Raw genomic sequence first — 19,407 nt, 5'->3', positions numbered from 1 at the left:
ACCAGGCAACATCCTGGTCAACCTTTTCTGCACTCTCTCCAAAGCCCCCATGTTCTTCTGGTAGTGTGGTGACCAGAATTGGACACACTTTTCCAAATGAGGCCTAACCAATGTTTTATAAAACTGTAACATAATTTGCCAGCTTTTATACTCGATGCCCCGTCCGATGAAGGCAAGCATGCCATGTGCTTTCTTCACCACCTTTTCCACTTGTGCTGCCACTTTTAATCTGTGCATGCCCAGATCTTTGTGTGTCTATGTTCCTGATTGTTCTGCCATTTATTTTATAGCTCCCACCTAAATTTGATCTACCAAAATGCATCACCTCGTATTTGTCCAGATTAAATTCCATCTGCCATTTCTCTGCCCAATTTTCCAGCCTATCTATATCTTGCTGTATTCTCTGACAATCTTAATAACTATCTGCAATTCTAGCAATCTTAGTATCAATCGCAAACTTGCTAATCAGGCCCTGATCCATGTGATTTAATCTTTTGCACCAGCCTGCCATGAGGGACCTTGTCAAATGCTTTACTAAAGTCCACGTAGACAACATCCACAGCCCTTCCCTCGTCAATCATTTTTGTCACCTCCTCAAAAAACTCAAATTAGTGAGACATGACCTCCCTCGTACAAAACCATGCTCTCTGTCGCTAGTAAAACCATTCAGTTCCAAATGTGTATAGATCCTATCTCTAAGAATCTTCTCCAACATTTTCCTAGGCCCAACATCTTTAGCTGTTTCATCAATGACTTTCTCTCTGTTGTAAGTTCAGAAGTTGGGTTGTTCACACTGTTCAGCACCATTTGTGAGTCTTCAGATACTGGAGCAGTCCGTGTCCAGATGCAGCAAAACATATTCGGGCTTGAACTGACATATGACAAGTAATATTCACTCTCTAAACAAGTGCCAGACATTGACCATCTCCTACAAGAGAGGATCTAAGTATCTGCTCTTGACATTCAATGGCATTAGCATCGCTGAATTCCTGTCTGTCAATATCCTGAGGGATACCATTGGCACAGGCATATAAATACTTTGGCTGCAAGAGCAGGTCAAAGACTGGGAATTCTGCAGCGAGTAACTCACCTCCTGACTTCCCAAAGCCTATTCATCATCTACAAGGCACAAGTCAGGAGTGTGATAGAATATTCGCCACTTGTCTGGATGAGTGCAGCTCCAACAACACTCATTAAGCTTAACAGCAAAGCAGCAAGACAAAGCAGCCCACATGACTGGCACCCCATCCATCTCCTTAAACATTCAATCCCTCAACCACTGACGCAGAGTGATGTCAGTGTGTTCCCTCTACAAGATACACTGCAGTAACTCACCCAAGATTTCTTCGGCAGCAGCTTCCAAACCTGCAACCTCTATCACCTAGAAGGGCAAGGACAGCAGTCACATGGGAACATCACCATCTGCAAGTTTCCCTCCAAGTCACACACCATCCTGACTTGGAACTATATCTTTGTTGCTTCACTGCCACTGGATCAAAATTCCTTCCAAACAGCACTGTGGATGTATCTACACCACATGGACTGCAGTGGTTCAAGAAGGTAGCTCGTGATGGGCAATAAATGTGGCCTAGCCAGCGAAGCCCACATCTCGTAACTGAATAATAATTAAAAGCTGTACTTGAGGGTTATGAGATCTTTAAATTAGTTTTATTTTGTTGGTAGGTGATCTTCCAAATGTAAATTACAGAGTTGTTCTACCCACTATTTGCAATCCAGTTTCCATTCCTATATGTAACAATATGCAAACTTCAGTGGTGTGAGATAATCACTTGGGGTTTCACAGTTGTTGAGTGCATGCAAAGTGTACTCGCTAATCAGAGATTAGGTTTACTAAAGACGTGGGCGTGCCTTATATTTCAGCTACTTTTCTGTGATATTAAGTGCCAGTCATGTCCCTTTTTTAAGATTTGTGTACAACTGGCTCTCATCATTAGTACTTCTTCTTGTGGTGTGTTCAGTTTCATTTTGCATGGCCACGTGCTTAAAGAAAATTTAAAAACGTGCATTTGTTTGGCACCTCTGATCTCAGGACGTACCAATGGGCTTTAGAGCCAATTGATGTGCTGTTTGAAGCGTTGTTGCCACTGTTTTAAAGTAAGAAATATGGCAGCCAATTAGCAACTGACAAGGTCCCTCAAACATCACCGTGATAATGGCCAGTTGATGTGATTTGATCAGTATTTGTTGAACACTTAGTTTTGGCCTGAAAACCAGGCGACTCCCCTGCTCTTCTTTAAAAGCGTGCCATGGTATGGTTTGTGTCCATGGGAGGGCAGCCTGGGGCCTGTTTTTTTTATCCAAACGCTGGCATCTCCAACAGATCAGCATTCTCTCAGTACTACATGGAAGTGTCTATCCAGATCAAAGATGGCAACCATTTTTAACCAGAAAAATCTTTTTTTAAAAACATTGCCGAAATCAAAAACTGTTAGGAGCCGCATGACAAAAACTAAATATTTCAAAAATGATTGCCAAGTATCTCTGGTAGAATGCATAATTCGCATTTTTTATAAATCATAATTCTTTAAAAAGCTGCTGATCACACACAGAATAATTTATCATTTCAGTTATATTAGAAACAATAATGGTCAGAACTACAAAACCAGTACATCAAACCATTGGCATGATTTGTAACCATGATGTAGTTCACTGTACCACTTGAATAGTTTTATTTAGAACACAGCTGATGGTTTGGCGAAAAAATAATTTGAAACCATAGAAAGTGCAGGCTCTTAACTTCCTTGATTTAATGTGAAAAAAGTCTAAATAAAATTAATATGAACCCACTGGAAAAGGTTCAGAGTCACAAATGAGATGTTAAAAGAGCCGCTTGTGGCTCCAAAGCTGTCGGTTGTAGACCCCTGGCCTAACTGACAGCATATGTAAATACTCAAATCTCTGGAACAGGGCTTGAACCCACAACCTTCTGACTTAGAGCCAAGAAGGCTCCACTGAGCCAGAGCCAACAGATGAAGACTTTGGAAGTTTTAAAAAAAAACTCACAGAGATGCGTTCTCTGATTGCTGATGAACAGATTTAAAATTTCTGCTCTCAGCTTGATTTTCTCACTTTATCTTATTTTCACACATTCACAAATGCCATAAAGTCACTGTAATTACTTCCGTTGCCTGTAAGCTTTTAGTTATACTATACTCGCTTTAACTTTCCAGGTGCTATTATTGTGCTGTAAATCACAAAGGTGGACTCCTTTAATAGAAATGAATATATTCTGTCATTTTGAAAATTTTATCCAGTTCCCTTCATTACTTTCATTTCTCCTCAATCTCTTTCCTACTCTACCCACCACCCCCCATCCTCTAAACAATCACATGACAACCAGAGGGTGAATGTTGATACATAACTTGGAGTTGTGCAACTTAGTGGATGATCAGGCTGGCTCTGCTCGAATCAGCTGTCAGAGGATAAGTGAGCATGGCAAGTGTTGACATTGCCTCCAGCTAAGATCGATAGCATACAATGTGGGAAATCACAAGCAAGAACTAAGGGCTTGCTACTGTATGGTGCAAAACATCACACTGCCATTGTTTTGAATTATCATTTATATTAGGTTATGTGCTTTATTTAAAAAATATGTTGGCCATCCTTATGGTCTTGTTCATAGACCCCCACTTCAAAATTGAAATGTGTCAAGGGTCAATGTGTCTTTGTAAACGTGTTACTCTATTGTAAATTTACATGTTTACTTGCAGGCCCCTGTGATCCTTGCCTTGTAATATGCTGGAATAATTGCTGCAATGTTAATTTGAATACATTGGCATAGTAACAAAAATATTGAAGTGTAAAATTCTACTTTCATCTTGCTAGCAGTTGTTTTATAACCAATCGTGACTGCATTTCTGATTTTTAAAATGTTGTCATTTGGTATAAATTTACTTTTACTTTTGTTTCTTCTCAATCTTTTCTGTTTTACATTTTCCTTTGTTCTCTGCTTTCCTTTTATTTGTTCCCTAAAGAATTCCACCCTGACAGTTAACCTCGTGCAGTTTTTTCAAATCTTTTAACTTTTTTCCATTATTTGCTCATTATTTGTTTTTCTCACTTCTCTACATGCACCTAACTGCTTTTCTTAGTTCATATTTTCTTCAGTGAACTTAATTTGCCTTTTTTTCCCTTCCTAGTCAGTTTCTGTCTTTAGTTTTTCCCCTCCTTCCTACCTGAATCATTCTTATGATGTTCTGAGCTCACCATGTTTGTCATCTTGACAAACGACTACGAAACATTTGCCTAAGGAATTGGTGTTTATATGGGGTTTCTGTAATGGCTATCAGGTCATGGATAGTATGTGTGTATAAAATCAGTGGATCTTCCATGTACTCATTATGATCTTATTTTTGTCATGGATTTGATTTATTATTGTCACATGTATTGGGATACAGTGAAAAGTATTGTTTCTTGTGTGCTATACAGACAAAATAGACCGTTCATAGAGTACATAGGGGAGAAGAAAAGGACAGAGTGCAGAATATAGCATTGCAGTTACCGATGGGGTGAGGAGAAAGATCAGCTTAATATAAGGTGGGTCCATTTAAAAGTCTGATAGCAGCAGGGAAGAAGCTGTTCTTGAGTTGGTTGGTACATGATCTCAGACTTTTGTATCTTTTTCCTGATGGAAGAAGGTGGAAGAGAGTATGTCCAGGGTGCATGGGGTTCTTGATTATACTGCTTTTGTGTATGAACCAGAAAACCTTTCATTCAATCCTGTCCCACTTTGTCCCTAAACACATAGAACATAGAACATAGAACATTACAGCGCAGAACAGGCCCTTCGGCCCACGATGTTGCACCGACCAGTTAAAAAAAAAAACTGTGACCCTCCAACCTAAACCAATTTCTTTTCGTCCATGAACCTATCTACGGATCTCTTAAACGCCCCCAAACTAGGCGCATTTACTACTGATGCTGGCAGGGCATTCCAATCCCTCACCACCCTCTGGGTAAAGAACCTACCCCTGACATCGGTTCTATAACTACCCCCCCTCAATTTAAAGCCATGCCCCCTCGTGCTGGATTTCTCCATCAGAGGAAAAAGGCTATCACTATCCACCCTATCTAAACCTCTAATCATCTTATATGTTTCAATAAGATCCCCTCTTAGCCGCCGCCTTTCCAGCGAAAACAATCCCAAATCCCTCAGCCTCTCCTCATAGGATCTCCCCTCCATACCAGGCAACATCCTGGTAAACCTCCTCTGCACCCTCTCCAAAGCCTCCACATCCTTCCTGTAATGTGGGGACCAGAACTGCACACAGTACTCCAAGTGCGGCCGCACCAGAGTTGTGTACAGTTGCAACATAACGCTACGACTCCTAAATTCAATCCCCCTACCAATAAACGCCAAGACACCATATGCCTTCTTAACAACCTTATCTACTTGATTCCCAACTTTCAGGGATCTATGCACACATACACCTAGATCCCTCTGCTCCTCCACACTATTCAAAGTCCTCCCGTTAGCCCTATACTCAACACATCTGTTATTCCTACCAAAGTGAATTACCTCACACTTCTCCGCATTAAACTCCATCCGCCACCTCTCGGCCCAACTTTGCAACCTGTCTAAGTCTTCCTGCAAACTACGACACCCTTCCTCACTGTCTACCACACCACCGACTTTGGTGTCATCAGCAAATTTGCTAATCCACCCAACTATACCCTCATCCAGATCATTAATAAATATTACAAACAGCAGTGGCCCCAAAACAGATCCCTGAGGTACACCACTTGTAACCGCACTCCATGATGAATATTTACTATCAACCACCACCCTCTGTTTCCTATCCGCTAGCCAATTCCTGATCCAATTTCCTAGATCACCCCCAATCCCATACATCTGCATTTTCTGCAGAAGCCTACCATGGTGAACCTTATCAAACGCCTTACTAAAATCCATATATACCACGTCCACTGCCTTGCCCCCATCCACCTCCTTGGTCACTTTCTCAAAAAACTCAATAAGGTTAGTAAGGCACGACCTACCTGCCACAAAACCATGCTGACTATCACCTATCAATTCATTACTCTCCAAATAACTATAAATCCTATCCCTTATAATTTTTTCCAACATCTTGCCGACAACAGAAGTGAGACTCACCGGTCTATAATTCCCGGGGAAGTCTCTGTTCCCCTTCTTAAACAATGGGACAACATTCGCTAACCTCCAATCTTCTGGTACTATACCAGAGGCCAACGACGACCTGAAGATCAGAGCCAGAGGCTCTGCAATCACTTCTCTTGCCTCCCAGAGAATCCTTGGATAAATCCCATCCGGACCAGGGGATTTATCTATTTTCAGACCCTCCAGAATATCCTGCACATCCTCCTTATCAACTGTAATACTGTCTATTCTACTCCCTTGCAACCCAGTGTCCTCCTCAGCTATATTCATGTCCCCTTGCGTGAACACCGAAGAGAAATATTGGTTCAATGCTTCACCAATCTCCTCCGGTTCCACACATAACTTCCCTCTGCCATCTATAACTGGCCCTAAACTTGCCCTAACCAACCTTCTGTTCTTGACATACCTATAGAACGCCTTAGGATTCTCTTTAACCCTATCCGCCAAAGTCTTCTCATGTCCCCTTTTAGCCCTTCTAAGCTCGCTCTTCAACTCCCTCTTAGCCAATCTAAAGCTTTCTAGTGCACTACCCGAGTGCTCACGTCTCATCCGAACATAAGCCTCCTTTTTCTTTTTAACCAACAAAGAAACTTTTTTGGTGCACCACGGTTCCCTAGCCCTACCAATTCCTCCTTGCCTGACAGGGACATACCTATCACAGACTCGCAGTAGCTGCTCCTTGAAAAAACTCCACATGTCGGACGTTCCCAGTCCCTGTAATCTCCTAGTCCAACCTATGTTTCCTAATTCTCTCCTAATAGCCTCATAATTACCCTTCCCCCAGCTAAAACCACTGGCCCGAGGTTACACACTTAATCTTCAAAGCATTCAGGTCTTCTAATGCTACATGTTCAAGTTGTCATTGGCTGTTCATCTGGTGTCTGCTGGTTCTGTGGGTTACATTGACTCTCCGGGGAATGTCGGTAACAATTGTTGCTGCTGATCTGTTGCCTTTTTTGCCCTCTGGGACTGAAGGTTGTCCAGCTCTTTGTTCAGTTTTGTGAAATCAACTCTTCCTCGGTAGCTGTCTGCTGTGAAGAAGCAGCTTCTCCGGTTGCATTTGTATGTCTGCAGTTGCTTACATCTCGTTATTCATTTTCACAGCGTGTGTTCAAGGTGACAACTGCTCTACACCGGTTCAAAGTTGCCAAGTGGGCTAACTTTGGTTGAGTGCATTGAACGTTTGCACTCTGGCTCACCAACCCTCGGCTCTGGCAACTATTTGTCAGTTTTATCAAAGTGAAATTTGACTGACTGTCATTTCACTTTGTATTTGTCACTCACTCATGTTAGTAATTCTGGCTTTGGTAGTTTAGTATTGGAGGTGTAGTTTGGGTGCGGTGTGGCATTAGTCGCTAGACTGGGTTACTTCCCATGCCTTGTACACATCTGTTCTGGATCAACTCAATTTTTTTAATGATCCCTTTCACTGCTGCCTCAGCCTTTCCATTTAATATGTAGTGCTGAATTTCTCCAATCATTCATGAAATGTCTGAATTCTTCACTCATAAACAAAGAGCCATTGTCTCGTCTCACAATGTCAGGATTGCAATGATGACTGAAGTGTGCTTTCAGACCTTCCACAATCTCTCTGGCCGTTATCATCAACTGGCCCAATTCCAGTAGTCTGACTAGTAGTCAACAATGACGTGATACTCTATTCCTGGGAGGCATTCATTTGTACGACTGATGATTTGTGGGTGGCACAGTGGTTAGCACTGCTACCTCACATCACTAGGGACCCGGGTTCAATTCCGGCCCCGGGTAACTGTCCGTGTGGAGTTTGCACGTTCTCCTCGTGTCTGTGTGAGTTTCCTCCAGGTGCTCAGGTTTCCTCCCACAGTCCAAAGATGTGCAGGTCAGGGCGATTGGCCATGCTAACTTGCCCCTTATTGTCCCTGGATGTGTGGATTAGGGGGATTAACAGGGATATGGCCTGGGTGGGGTACTCTATCAAAGAGTTGGTGCAGATGCGGATGGGCCAAATTCCCCCTTTCTGCTCTGTGGGGATTCAATGATTCTATGAGGAGGTCTGTTCCAAGCTTCATCCATGGTCTGTCTGGGATGTCATGAGCAGCTCTTTACCTTGCTTGGTTTGCTGTTCATTAAAAGCATTACACTGGCTGGTGCAGTTCTTAATCTCATTGCTCATGTTTGGCCACTAGAGCATTTTCTTGTCTTATACAGACTACACTCGGTTTTTTGATGGCTTGCGGGATGAGCTTCTCTTTTTCATCTCTATCAATAATGACTAATTCCTTCATTCAAGATGGTCTACCAATTCATCCATGAATGTCTAGGACTCTCTTATGGCAATAGGTTTGTCCTAAATAGTTTCAGGTCATCCTTTTCTCACTGCTTCCTGGAGCACTTGAAGAGTTGCACCTGGTTGTGAAATTTTCTTGATTGAGCAAGTTATTTCTCTGTCAGATTCACTGTCTCTGTTGGGTTGATGCCTCCCACAGCATATTGTACTATTGCTTCTCATTCAATCTGGAGGATTTCACATTCTTGGACGAGCATCAGCAACTTCCTTCAAAGGGAGTGCAGCAAGTTCTCAAAAGCATGTCAGCAATATTCATTTGCTTTCCTTGTTTGTACTTTACCTGGAAATGAAACCTCTGCAAACAAAGTAACAACTTTTGCAGACGCTTTGGAGCAGGTGGAAATGGTTTGAAAAAAATTACTTTGGATTGGTCGTGGTCGGACGAACTGTCATTTTCTCTCTCCCAAATGGGCATTGGTTAGAATACTCTCGAGCAAATACAATAACCAATACATTACTCAAAGATGGAGCTTTGTTCAGTTTGTGTTAACACCATGGATGGAAATGCAACTGATTGTCCTGGCTGTGGGAGAGTTGTTCTAAATCCCATTATGCTGGCATCACAGTGCAGAATGACTTTATCATTGACATTATAGTACCTCAACACTAGTATTGTTGTCAATTGTTTGATGTAGCTGAAAGCTGCTGCTTATTCGGTGCTGCAACACCATTGCCGTGTGTTAGCCTAAAGGTTCACACTCTGAAGTCAAATTTGGCCAGAACTCAATGAGGTAGTTGCCAAGTCCAACTAATGGTTGCACAGCCTTCATATCTTGCAAGAAGTCTTCACTTAATGTTGTAGTTGCATTCCTGAATATCACACGTTTAAGTCAAACATACTGTAGTTAGGTTCTATAGGATCTTCCTTATCTGAAAAAAATTAAAACATTCTACCCTCTAATTGGAAATATTTTACATTATGTTCCTACATTTGGTAAATGAAACACGTTTTAAAGAAAATAAGTTTAAAAATATGAAAGAAAAATGTAACTTTTTATTTACAGTACCTCTCCACCACAGACCTTGCTACACAAACCTCCCATTCCCTGATCCTCCTGGTCGCCTCAAAACCAAACCCCCTACCTGGCCCGCTCTGCCAACCCTCTGAGTTGTGACCTCTCCGTTTCAAATTCAGGGGCCTCTTCCCTGACCTCCAAACTGTGGCCTTATCTGCTCCCGAGCCCACCATCTGGCCAGACCTCCCACTCTCAAGCAGCAAGGCAGAAGTGGAGGGAGGCCACAACCCAGAGAGTAGGGAGGGGGAGGCTCCAACTCAAGAGGTCAGGAAGGAGGAGAAGCCACTCCAGAATGGCACCTATCGGGTCTCACACGAAACAACGTTAAAACGAATCTGCCGACACTCACTAAGTTTTCAGGCCCCATTGGTAAATCAATGTTAAAGTGAAACAATGCTAAACAGGGAAACGTTACATGAAGGCTTCCTGCATGTTGTTGCATCTCTGCCATAGCTCGCAGCTTATCAGTATTAGCATGAAGTCCTTTGCTTGTTAGTACATGACTCACCTACTTGACTTCCGTTATCTTCCTTATCTTATCTGGAGCGGTTTTTTCTTGTTCAGCTACAGATTCATCTGGCGAGCTCTCTAGCAGTCTCACTAGATTCTGATCATGGTTTGCGGTGGGTTCTTCCACCATATCTCATGCCAATAGATAAGCAGATCACCCACGATTGCTTCCACTTCGAGAATGATTAACTATCTCACGCTGTGATGATTCTCTTCCAAAGCAGTACGAATGGCATGTTCAACTGTCTGTAACTCTGAAATGCCATCTAGAATGTAGACGGAAAACTGCTCCATTCATCCAACTTCACTTGTCAGTGTCCATCTTTCACATTACGTGCAGTAAATACCTTTTGCCAAAACTTGTCAAGGCAAAATTCCTTCAGTCGTTGGTATGCGGTAGTGAAATCTTTTATTCATAAGACAATCATTATCTCTGACCAGATCATCCTTCAGTTTCTCATACTTTCAAGGTTCAGCTTTGGGGAGGCAGTGGCATTGTCACTGGACTAGTAATCCAGAGACCCAGAGTGAGATCTGGGGACCCGGGTTCAAATCCTGCCTACGCAGATGGTGAAATTTGAATTCAATAGAAATCTGGAATTAAAAATCTGGAATTAAAAGTCTAATGATGACCATTGTCAATTGTTGTAAAAACCCATCTGGTTCACTAATGTCCTTCAGGGAAGGAAATCTGCCGCCTTACTTGGTCTGGCCTACATGTGACTCCAGAGCAAAGTGGTTGACTCTCAACTGTCTTTTGAAATGGAGGGCAGTTAGGGACAAGCAATAGATGCTGACCCAACCAACGACGTCCCATGGAATGAATTTTTTAAAAAGCTAGATGTTTCTGTGTAGTCACATTGATCAATATTCTCACCCTCTTCCTAAGCTCAATGTTCACACACACAACGTTCATAAATAATATTACTAGAAGATTCAAAGTGGGTCTTCAATGTCTCCCAAATTTCATAAGTCTCATTTCTGTAAGGTCTAGGTTGTTTTTTAGTGCAGCTTGAAGCACCCTTTCCAAGCACTGACAGCAGGGATGCCGCCCTTATTTGTTAAAGTTTCTTGTTTTACTCTGTGGATGGGATTTTCCAGCCGTGTTCGGCCCAATGCCAGAGAAGTCCCATCTGAGGTCAAAGGATGTTTGCGTGGTCTGTGTCCTGCTCGCTACGATTCCTGTGGTGGGTAGGATGGGAAAATTCCACCCTGTGGCAATTTCATAATTATGCCATTAAGACTTGAAAGAATTTCCAATTGATTCTTAAATCTCCCTTCATCTCTATAAGGGCAGCTACTGGAATGTTCAAAGCCATACTGTCTCCCCAGCAGTCACTGTCCTATCTATTACCAGGTTGCAGACTGAATTTTAATTATTCTCTACTGTTTTTTCATCTGCTGGCTCTGTTACAGCCATGAAAATCCACTCACTTTCAGCTGCACACTCTTGACAACATGTTCCATGTGGTAGCTATAATGGCTACTGCCTTGAAATCTTAATATACAAAAGAAAACATCAGAAGTCACATGGCTACGGCAAGCCATAGTGCACTTGAGCTACTTCTCCACACAACAGGGATTACCAGATTGTGAATCTCACTACCAAGCAATCTGTCGTTGCACCTATGACTTTCTTCACGTAAGTTTTTAATCCAGTTTTTCATGCATGATAGGATATAACAAATGACTTGTCTTTATTCCCCGAGTGAAATTTGAAGATACTCCTTACAAGTAAAACAAAACGATTTTCATGTTACCCAGTTCTAACATCATTGATGTGCTTAGAGTTACAATTAATATCATAAGTTTTGAAAAGAAACAGTTCTATATTTATTAACTAAAGGACTGGTGTTATTGTCACACGATGGCCGGAATTCTCTGGCCGTTCACGCCAATGGGATTCTCTGGCCCTGCTGCAATGAACGGAGATTTGGCCGAGCACCAAATTTCTCCGACCTTGCTTGCAAGTGGGGCGGAAAAATGCAGCCGATGAGATTTTTTTCCCAGACAGGTTTGGCTGCTGTAAATTGGGTTAAAGCATGTAACTGTTACAGCCAGAAGCAAATCGATTACTTTGGCCACAGGACTAAGCAAAACTACCGATTTAAAAAAAAATGAATGTAACCCTGACTAACACAATTCCGAGTTAATAGTGGTTGTTGTATATGTCAATGTTTACGATACCTTTGTTGCATTGCAAAAACATGTCGTCAGTAACTATTAATTCTGAATCACTGTATATTGTTCAAGTACTGCATCACTGAGATTGTTTCTCACCTGCTTTATGGCTGAGCACCAAGTGTAAAAATGGTCTTGCCACCGGGGCTGTAATAAACCCTCATCAGTTAACTGTAATCTTTCTGCCAATATACAACTGAACAGTTAAGGAGCTGCTGGAAGTGGAAGACATAAAGTACGTTTATCCATCATGGGGATCCATCGTGTGGAAATTACTGCTCGACAGGAGTAAAAGACCACCTAGGTGGCACACTGGAAAATCTGAAATGCAAGAAGCATCTTTCGTTAGCAGCAAATTAAGTAGTCTTGTCTAAATTAGCGCAAAGTATCCTGATTCCCAATGGGTTATGTGTAAAACGTGAGCATGGCAAGTACAAAAGAAATTTAAATATTTGACCTGATTGAGGATAAGTGCTGGGAATGGTGTCTTATTTCTATCATCTGGCTTTTCGTTGGTTTTTTTTGTGAATAGTTTTTTTAAGGAATCTGCACAGATTATGGGAAGTCTTAGTGTCCTGCTGGGGGTTCATCCAGAGCAAGTTCATTCCTATTGCATGACCACAAGAGTCGTTAGGATCTAATTCTCTTTTGAAAGTCACAATTGAATCTGCTTCTACCGTACTCTTTAAGACCTTAACGAATTTCAGATCTTAACGACTGTTTTTTTTTAAAAAAGCTTTTCCTCCTGCCACTGCTGGTTCTTTTGCCATTCATCCCCTCTAGTTCTTGGCTCTTCTGCCAATAGGACAGTTCCTATCTATTCACACCATGATTTTGAACGCCTTTAACAAATTTCCTCTCAACTTCTTCAAGGTGAACAAACCAGCTCCCCCCCGCCCCCGCAAGCACACACGCACATTCAGCACACAAGGCTGAAGAAAAATGGTCTTGCTGGTTGAAGGAAGGCACCATTATGGTCATAAATCAGAGTTTTGTTGCAATGAAACTAAAGGATTGTGGTGCATGAATGCAATTTACCCAGTTGCAACACATAATGGAAAATCTGCTATAGCTAACCTTTAATGATTGAGCCTGGGGGACCTGACATTTCCAAGCCAACTTGAAGTCTTTCTTAAAATCATGTTTTTTGTTAACAGGACAATCTAAGAAATGTTGCCTCTAACTTTTTTTTATAAAAAGAACTTCAAAACATGCACTGGAAAGTGTAAGTCTCCAGATTTGCTCTTTATTAAGGGATAGCTACTTTCAAATCTTCAGCAACGCTCTAATGAGCAATTTAATACCCATGCATTTCCCGTATTTGTGATCAAATGAAAAGAACTCCCACTCCCATCCATTTTCTGAAGTGTTTCATGACTTTGTTAAGTTGAGGTTTTCAACTTCCTAGTTGACACTTTTCATCTTTTCTTTTAATCTTGTGTACAAACTAATGGTATGGTTACTGATGGCATTTTCGCAGTGCATTCACCTATCTTTTCTCTTCCCAGGTCCTCTGCCTTTAACTGAAGAATAATGAAACATTTGGGGACAAGAGCTCTTTGAACTTGTTCTGTCATTCAACCAGATAATGGCCTTTCTGTACCAAAACTCCATTTACCTGCTTCAGTCCCATATCTTTTCATACCCCTGCCTCACAAAAGTATATTGTTTACACTTTAGAAAATTACAATTGACAACACATCCACAATCTTTTGAGAGAATGGTTTTAACATTGAGGAAGACATAATCTACTATGTACAAGTCAATGGTAACTCTCTTGAAACTGATAATTTGTCTAATTGCTCAGTAACACTGTGTCTGATAGATTCCAGGAACCCCTCTCCTTCCCTTCCAAAATAATGTAAACATCTCTAATTTTTGAATCTGTGGGGAGGGACAGTGACATAGTTAGCACGGTGGTTAGCACTGCTGCCTCAGCACCAGGGACCCGGGTTTGATTCTGGCCTTGGGTGACTGTGTGGAGTTTTGCACATCCTCCCCGTGTCTGCATGTGTTTCCTCTGGGTGCTCCGATTTCTTCCCACAGTCCAGAAATGTTCAGATTAGGTACATTGGCCACGCTAAATTGCCCCTTAGTGTCCAAAGGTGTGTAGGTTAGGTGGATTGGCCATGGGTAAGGTAAATGCATGGGGATTATGAGAATGGGGCAGAGAGGTGGGCTTGGGTAAGATGCTCTTTTGGAAAGTCAGTGCAGACGCAATGGCCTGAACAGCCTTCCTCTGAACTGCAAGGATTCTATGGACACAATTCTTGAATCTAGAGAACTTTGGAATATTATGACTAATGCATCTATTGACTTGGTGCTCTTTTTAAAAAAAGTAGCATTCCCTCAATGTCAGGTGCATGTCAGCCTCTCAGAATTGCAGCTTCTGAAGTTTGTAGTATATTTTGATTGGGTTCAGAATCAGAACCAAGAAATAGTTCAAATATGCTCTCATTCTGGGAACCATCTCTGAATGATGAGCTTCCTATAAATGTGTGCTGAACTAATGGGTAGTCTGTCTCTTTGCAATCAACTGCTACTTTGATGCTGTAATTATCTAGTTTTGTCGCCCTATCTGCGAAATGTCTGACTTAAGACTGCAGTGTTCAGATATGCTCTTGTCTGTTTAACATCACAATCTTGATTTTAAAAAATATATACAGCAGCGGTGGGAATCGCACCAATTAACAGTGAAGTTTTGGAAGGTCATTACAAAAGAGAAGTGTTCAATATGAGTTATGTTTTATTCATTCCTAATATATGGGTGTTACTGATGACTTTGGCATTTATTTCCTATCCCTAAATGCCCTTGACAAGGTGGATTGGTTCTTTGTTTTCACTGATTTGTAATGCTAAGATTGATCGTCCTGTGTGTTTATAAAGGCAACCTTCAGATTTCCATTTTCTCCCTCCAATCATCTGAGTGTCAGTAGGGAGTCTACAACCTGGAAATTTTGGGGGAAACTTTGCAAGGAGCCAAAATCAAGCCATTTAGAGGATGCTGCAACCAAACACTAGGAATGGATTTTGCCTGAGATGTACAGAGAGAGTAGACTCGGTAGAGAATAACAGGCTAATCTTTTGGATGGGATTGTTTGCAATAAAAATAGATATCTGTTACTTAGAATTTGTTACTGCTTTGCATTTGACAAGGGCACTGGCTTCAGTAAATGGGAAAGAAATTGTGTCATTTGAAGGTATTAAATAACAGACTAACTTCAATTCTGTCAGCTGATTAAACAAGATACCTATTAAGATGCTGTTACACCAGATAACGGTGCATCAAAACAAGTTCTGGCTGGAGTAACTGCATTGTATTCAAATGCTGAATCATTAATGTTTAATTTTGTTTGTCCAGCCAATCAGTAGAGTTAACTGGGTGAATCAAGATGCTAAGTGAAGTTCCAAAAATAAATCAAAAGAGAAAATGCTGGAAAATCTCAGCAGGTCTGGCAGCATCTATAAGGAGAGTAAAGAGCTGACGTTTCGAGTCCAGATGGCTTCTGGACTTGAAACGTCAGCTCTTTACTCTCCTTACAGATGCTGCCAGACCTGCTGAGATTTTCCAGCATTTTTTCTTTTGGTTTCAGATTCCAGCATCCACAGTAATTTGCTTTTATTAGTCGGTGCTTGAAGTATGAATTGAAACAGAAAATGCCAAGACTACGTGGTAGATCAGGTGTCATCTGTGGAGAGGAAAGGCAGCTTTAACAGGTTGGATCTCCATCTTAGAGACATATGGTAGGAGTCAGGAATGTTCCCAGCTCGGCCCATCTGCCTCAGGGGAAAGTGCCTGCTAAGGTGAAATCTTTTTGTTGCATGGGCATGGGGGGGGAGGGGGGGTTGGTCATGCTGGAGTCGGGCATGCGCGCACCCCCACCCCCGCAGCCACCCACCCTCCCCCTGCCCCCACCCCAGAAACAGTTTGTCGGCTGCTGAATGCCAAGGTGGTTAAAAGGTCCGCCTCAGTGGTCTGGGACCTTGTCTCAGTTGTTTTATTTAATATTAGGCTCTCTGAACTTCACTCCTCCCACCCCCTCAAACCCCCACACACCCTCCATGCCCAATTCATGCCAACTGATGCCCCTCCACCCACTGCTATGAGCCCTCATACCCTCCATGCCAAACTATGGCCATTTCCATGCCCATTTAACCAGCAAACTGGACTCTTTTCTATCCTTACAGATGCTGCCAGACCTGTTGAGATTTTCCAGCATTTTCTCTTTTGGTTTCAGATTCCAGCATCCGCAGTAATTTGCTTTATCCAAAATAAATCTCCTAGCTTGTGAATCACTGATACAAAGATCATGAGAAAGAGAGGCAGGAATAGGCCATTCAGCTCTTGGAGCTTGTTCTGCCTTTCCGTATGATCATGGCTGATTTGATTGTGGCCTTAACTCCACTCTCCTGTCCCTATCTCTCTTCCCTCCCAGCCTCTGGCCACACCATCATCCACCTCAACTGCCTTGTACATCAAAATTCTGTCTAATTCAGCCTGGAATATATTCAATGATCCAGTCTCCGCTCTTCTCGGTGGAAGAGAATTCCAAAAACTAACACCTTTTAGGGAAGGAAATCGGCCATCCTTGCCTGGTCTGGCCTACATGTTTGGATTATGAGGAGAGGCTGAGGAGATTGGGTTTGTACTCGTTGGAGTTTAGAAGGATGAGGGGGGATCTTATGGAGACTTATAAGATAATGCGGGGGCTGGATAGGGTGGAGGCGGAGAGATTCTTTCCACTTAGTAAGGAAGTTAAAACTAGAGGACACAGCCTCAAAATAAAGGGGGGTCGGTTTAAGACAGAGTTGAGGAGGAACTTCTTCTCCCAGAGGGTGGTGAATCTCTGGAATTCTCTGCCCACTGAGGTGGTGGAGGCTACCTCGCTGAATATGTTTAAAGCGCGGATGGATGGATTCCTGATCGGTAAGGGAATTAAGGGTTATGGGGATCAGGCGGGTAAGTGGTACTGATCCACGTCAGATCAGCCATGATCTTATTGAATGGCGGGGCAGGCTCGAGGGGCTAGATGGCCTACTCCTGCTCCTATTTCTTATGTTCTTATGTGACTCCAGACCCACAGCAATGTGGTTGACTCTCAACTGCCCTCTGAAATGGCCTAGCCAAGGGCAACTAGGGATGGACAATAAATGCTGGCTAGCCAGCGATGTCCATGTCCCAAGAATGAATAAAGAAAAGGACAAATGAAGAAACAAGATGTTTGTTCAAGATGTTTGCCAGTGGAAAGGCAATTGTTGGCTTTGTTTAAAAAAAAAAATGTTTTGTCACTTTTGTTTTGTAACTACCGGCGATTGTTAAAAAGAAATTGCTAATTTCTCTTTGCACCTTTGCAGGTAATTATTTTGGACTTGACAATCCCAAACCTTTAAAATTGAAGATAACACCCAATCACATGGAATCAAAAAGAACTGGTCCAACTCGGGTAAAGACTTTGATAACTTTACTGAAAAAAGGGTCAGTGTATTATGTGATCCTTTATGGGATTTTTAAATGGAGGGGGGAAAAGGGCAGTAAGATTCATGTAACCACTTAATTGCTGATTTCACTGAAACGTGTTGTGGACAAATCCAGCCCGTACCATAATCTGCACTATTTCTCCCATCACCGAGAGGACAAAATATTCTCACTTTGAAATGCATTCTGGAAAGGATTGTGATTGGTCTGCAGAGTTGTAAAGTTTTCCAGAAAATGTTAGGGTTGTCTAACCAAAGCAGATATATTCTATATAGGAAATCTTATTTTTGTTATTGAATATTGTTTGACTCTGGGAAAAGTTAATTTTTTAAATAAAATAATGCTGCTCCATTGCATACTCGCAGCCTTTTTCTGAATTGCATTCTCTTTCTGCTCCCTCCCTCTCTTCCTCCCCCTTCACCCTGTTTCCCTCCTTCACCTGCTGTGTCCCTTCCTATATCCCTCCTGCTTTCCTCCCCCCGATGCTTCTCCTTCTTCACCTCCCTCCTCTTGCTTTCTTTTTCCCTCTTTCCCTTCGCATGTCTTCTGCTTTTCCTCCTTCCCCTGGACCTCCCGCCTTTCCTCTCTTCCTTCTCCCATCAAGAAAATTAGCCACGAGTTGGTCAGTGTGAGAAGAACACATCAGTTGTTATAAGTGAACTGTAGCACAACTCCACGAACTAGCTTGCTGACCACTGGCAAGGGAACCCTCAAGGATGGAAAAAGTTGCAATTTTGTAAGGCTGAATTCAGTTCAACAACACTTTAGGGCACCAGATTTTGTTTAAGTATTGAAAAATATATTAAATATATTTTAAAATGACTTTTTCTTCAGTCATTAATACCTTTTGTAAAATTAATCACACTCTGTGCAATGTAATATTTTCTAGATTGAAAAAAAAATATTTTTGTGCTGTACATAAATAATTTGCCTGTTTATCATGTGGCCTAGAACTCAATAATCTATGGCTTTATTATGGAGAGTAAAGCTAAAGGATATATATTTAAATAGATTTTTATAATTATTTACTGAAAGCACCTGTACAATCTATGACTACAAAATAAAGAAATGTGGTTTACACTTGAGAATTTACTTGCTTAGTTTACTATTGATGGAAAATGGCAAAGAATGATGAACTTACGTCCACGTAAGTATTTCTTTATCGTTAAATTTTTATGCCACTTCTGAATAGTTTGTGGACAAATGTTTCTCTGAGGAGGAGTATTGCTCAGCAGTAGCCTTCAACAAGGCTGTCTTCATCACAGCCTCTTGTGTTTCTCTTTTGTAAATTGTGTTATGGTAAGTGCACCTCTGAACTTGGCCTCTTGCACTGACCCACCTGAAAACATGTTCTTTTATTTATGTCGACTGCATTTCAAACAAAAGCTCATTGTTGCTATGTTCTGTACGGAACGAGTTGTTTCCCCCATCTTTGTTTCTTAAAGTCTTTCCCTCTTTTAAAATTTAAACTTGAAATCACCGAACTATTACTTGATTTACCTCTTGCGGGCCAACTAATTTTAATCTTGGAGACGTGCACCATCTCAATGCTTCATGCAGCTTTCTCAAATTAAAAGGTAAATTTTACTCAACATTGTCATTTAAGTACAAAAGCAAAAGACTGCGGTTGCTGGCGATCTACATAAAACAGAAGATGACACAAGAACATAAGAAATAGGAGGTGGAGTGGACAATGTGGTCCGTTGAGCCTGCTCCGCCATTCAATTTGATCATGGCTGAT

The 19,407-nt window shown here is 41.7% G+C and overlaps 1 protein-coding gene across 1 annotated transcript in view; it reads left to right on the top strand.

Moving 5' to 3' along the window:
- The window catches only part of LOC144498467 (methyl-CpG-binding domain protein 2-like), a 111,731-nt gene extending 92,981 nt beyond the window's left edge, over nucleotides 1–18,750 (top strand). The window contains exon 7 of the mRNA XM_078219633.1: nucleotides 17,546–18,750. Within this exon, the coding sequence (XP_078075759.1) occupies nucleotides 17,546–17,549 (4 nt within the window). The 3' untranslated portion in view covers nucleotides 17,550–18,750. The remainder of the gene's footprint in view (nucleotides 1–17,545) is intronic.
- Nucleotides 18,751–19,407: the final 657 nt, after the last annotated feature.

The sequence above is a fragment of the Mustelus asterias genome, chromosome 1 (assembly GCF_964213995.1).
Source record: "Mustelus asterias chromosome 1, sMusAst1.hap1.1, whole genome shotgun sequence".
Taxonomy (NCBI): Eukaryota; Metazoa; Chordata; class Chondrichthyes; order Carcharhiniformes; family Triakidae; genus Mustelus; species Mustelus asterias.
Note: the sequence above shows the minus strand (reverse complement) of the source record. Positions and strands in the feature narration are given on the sequence as shown.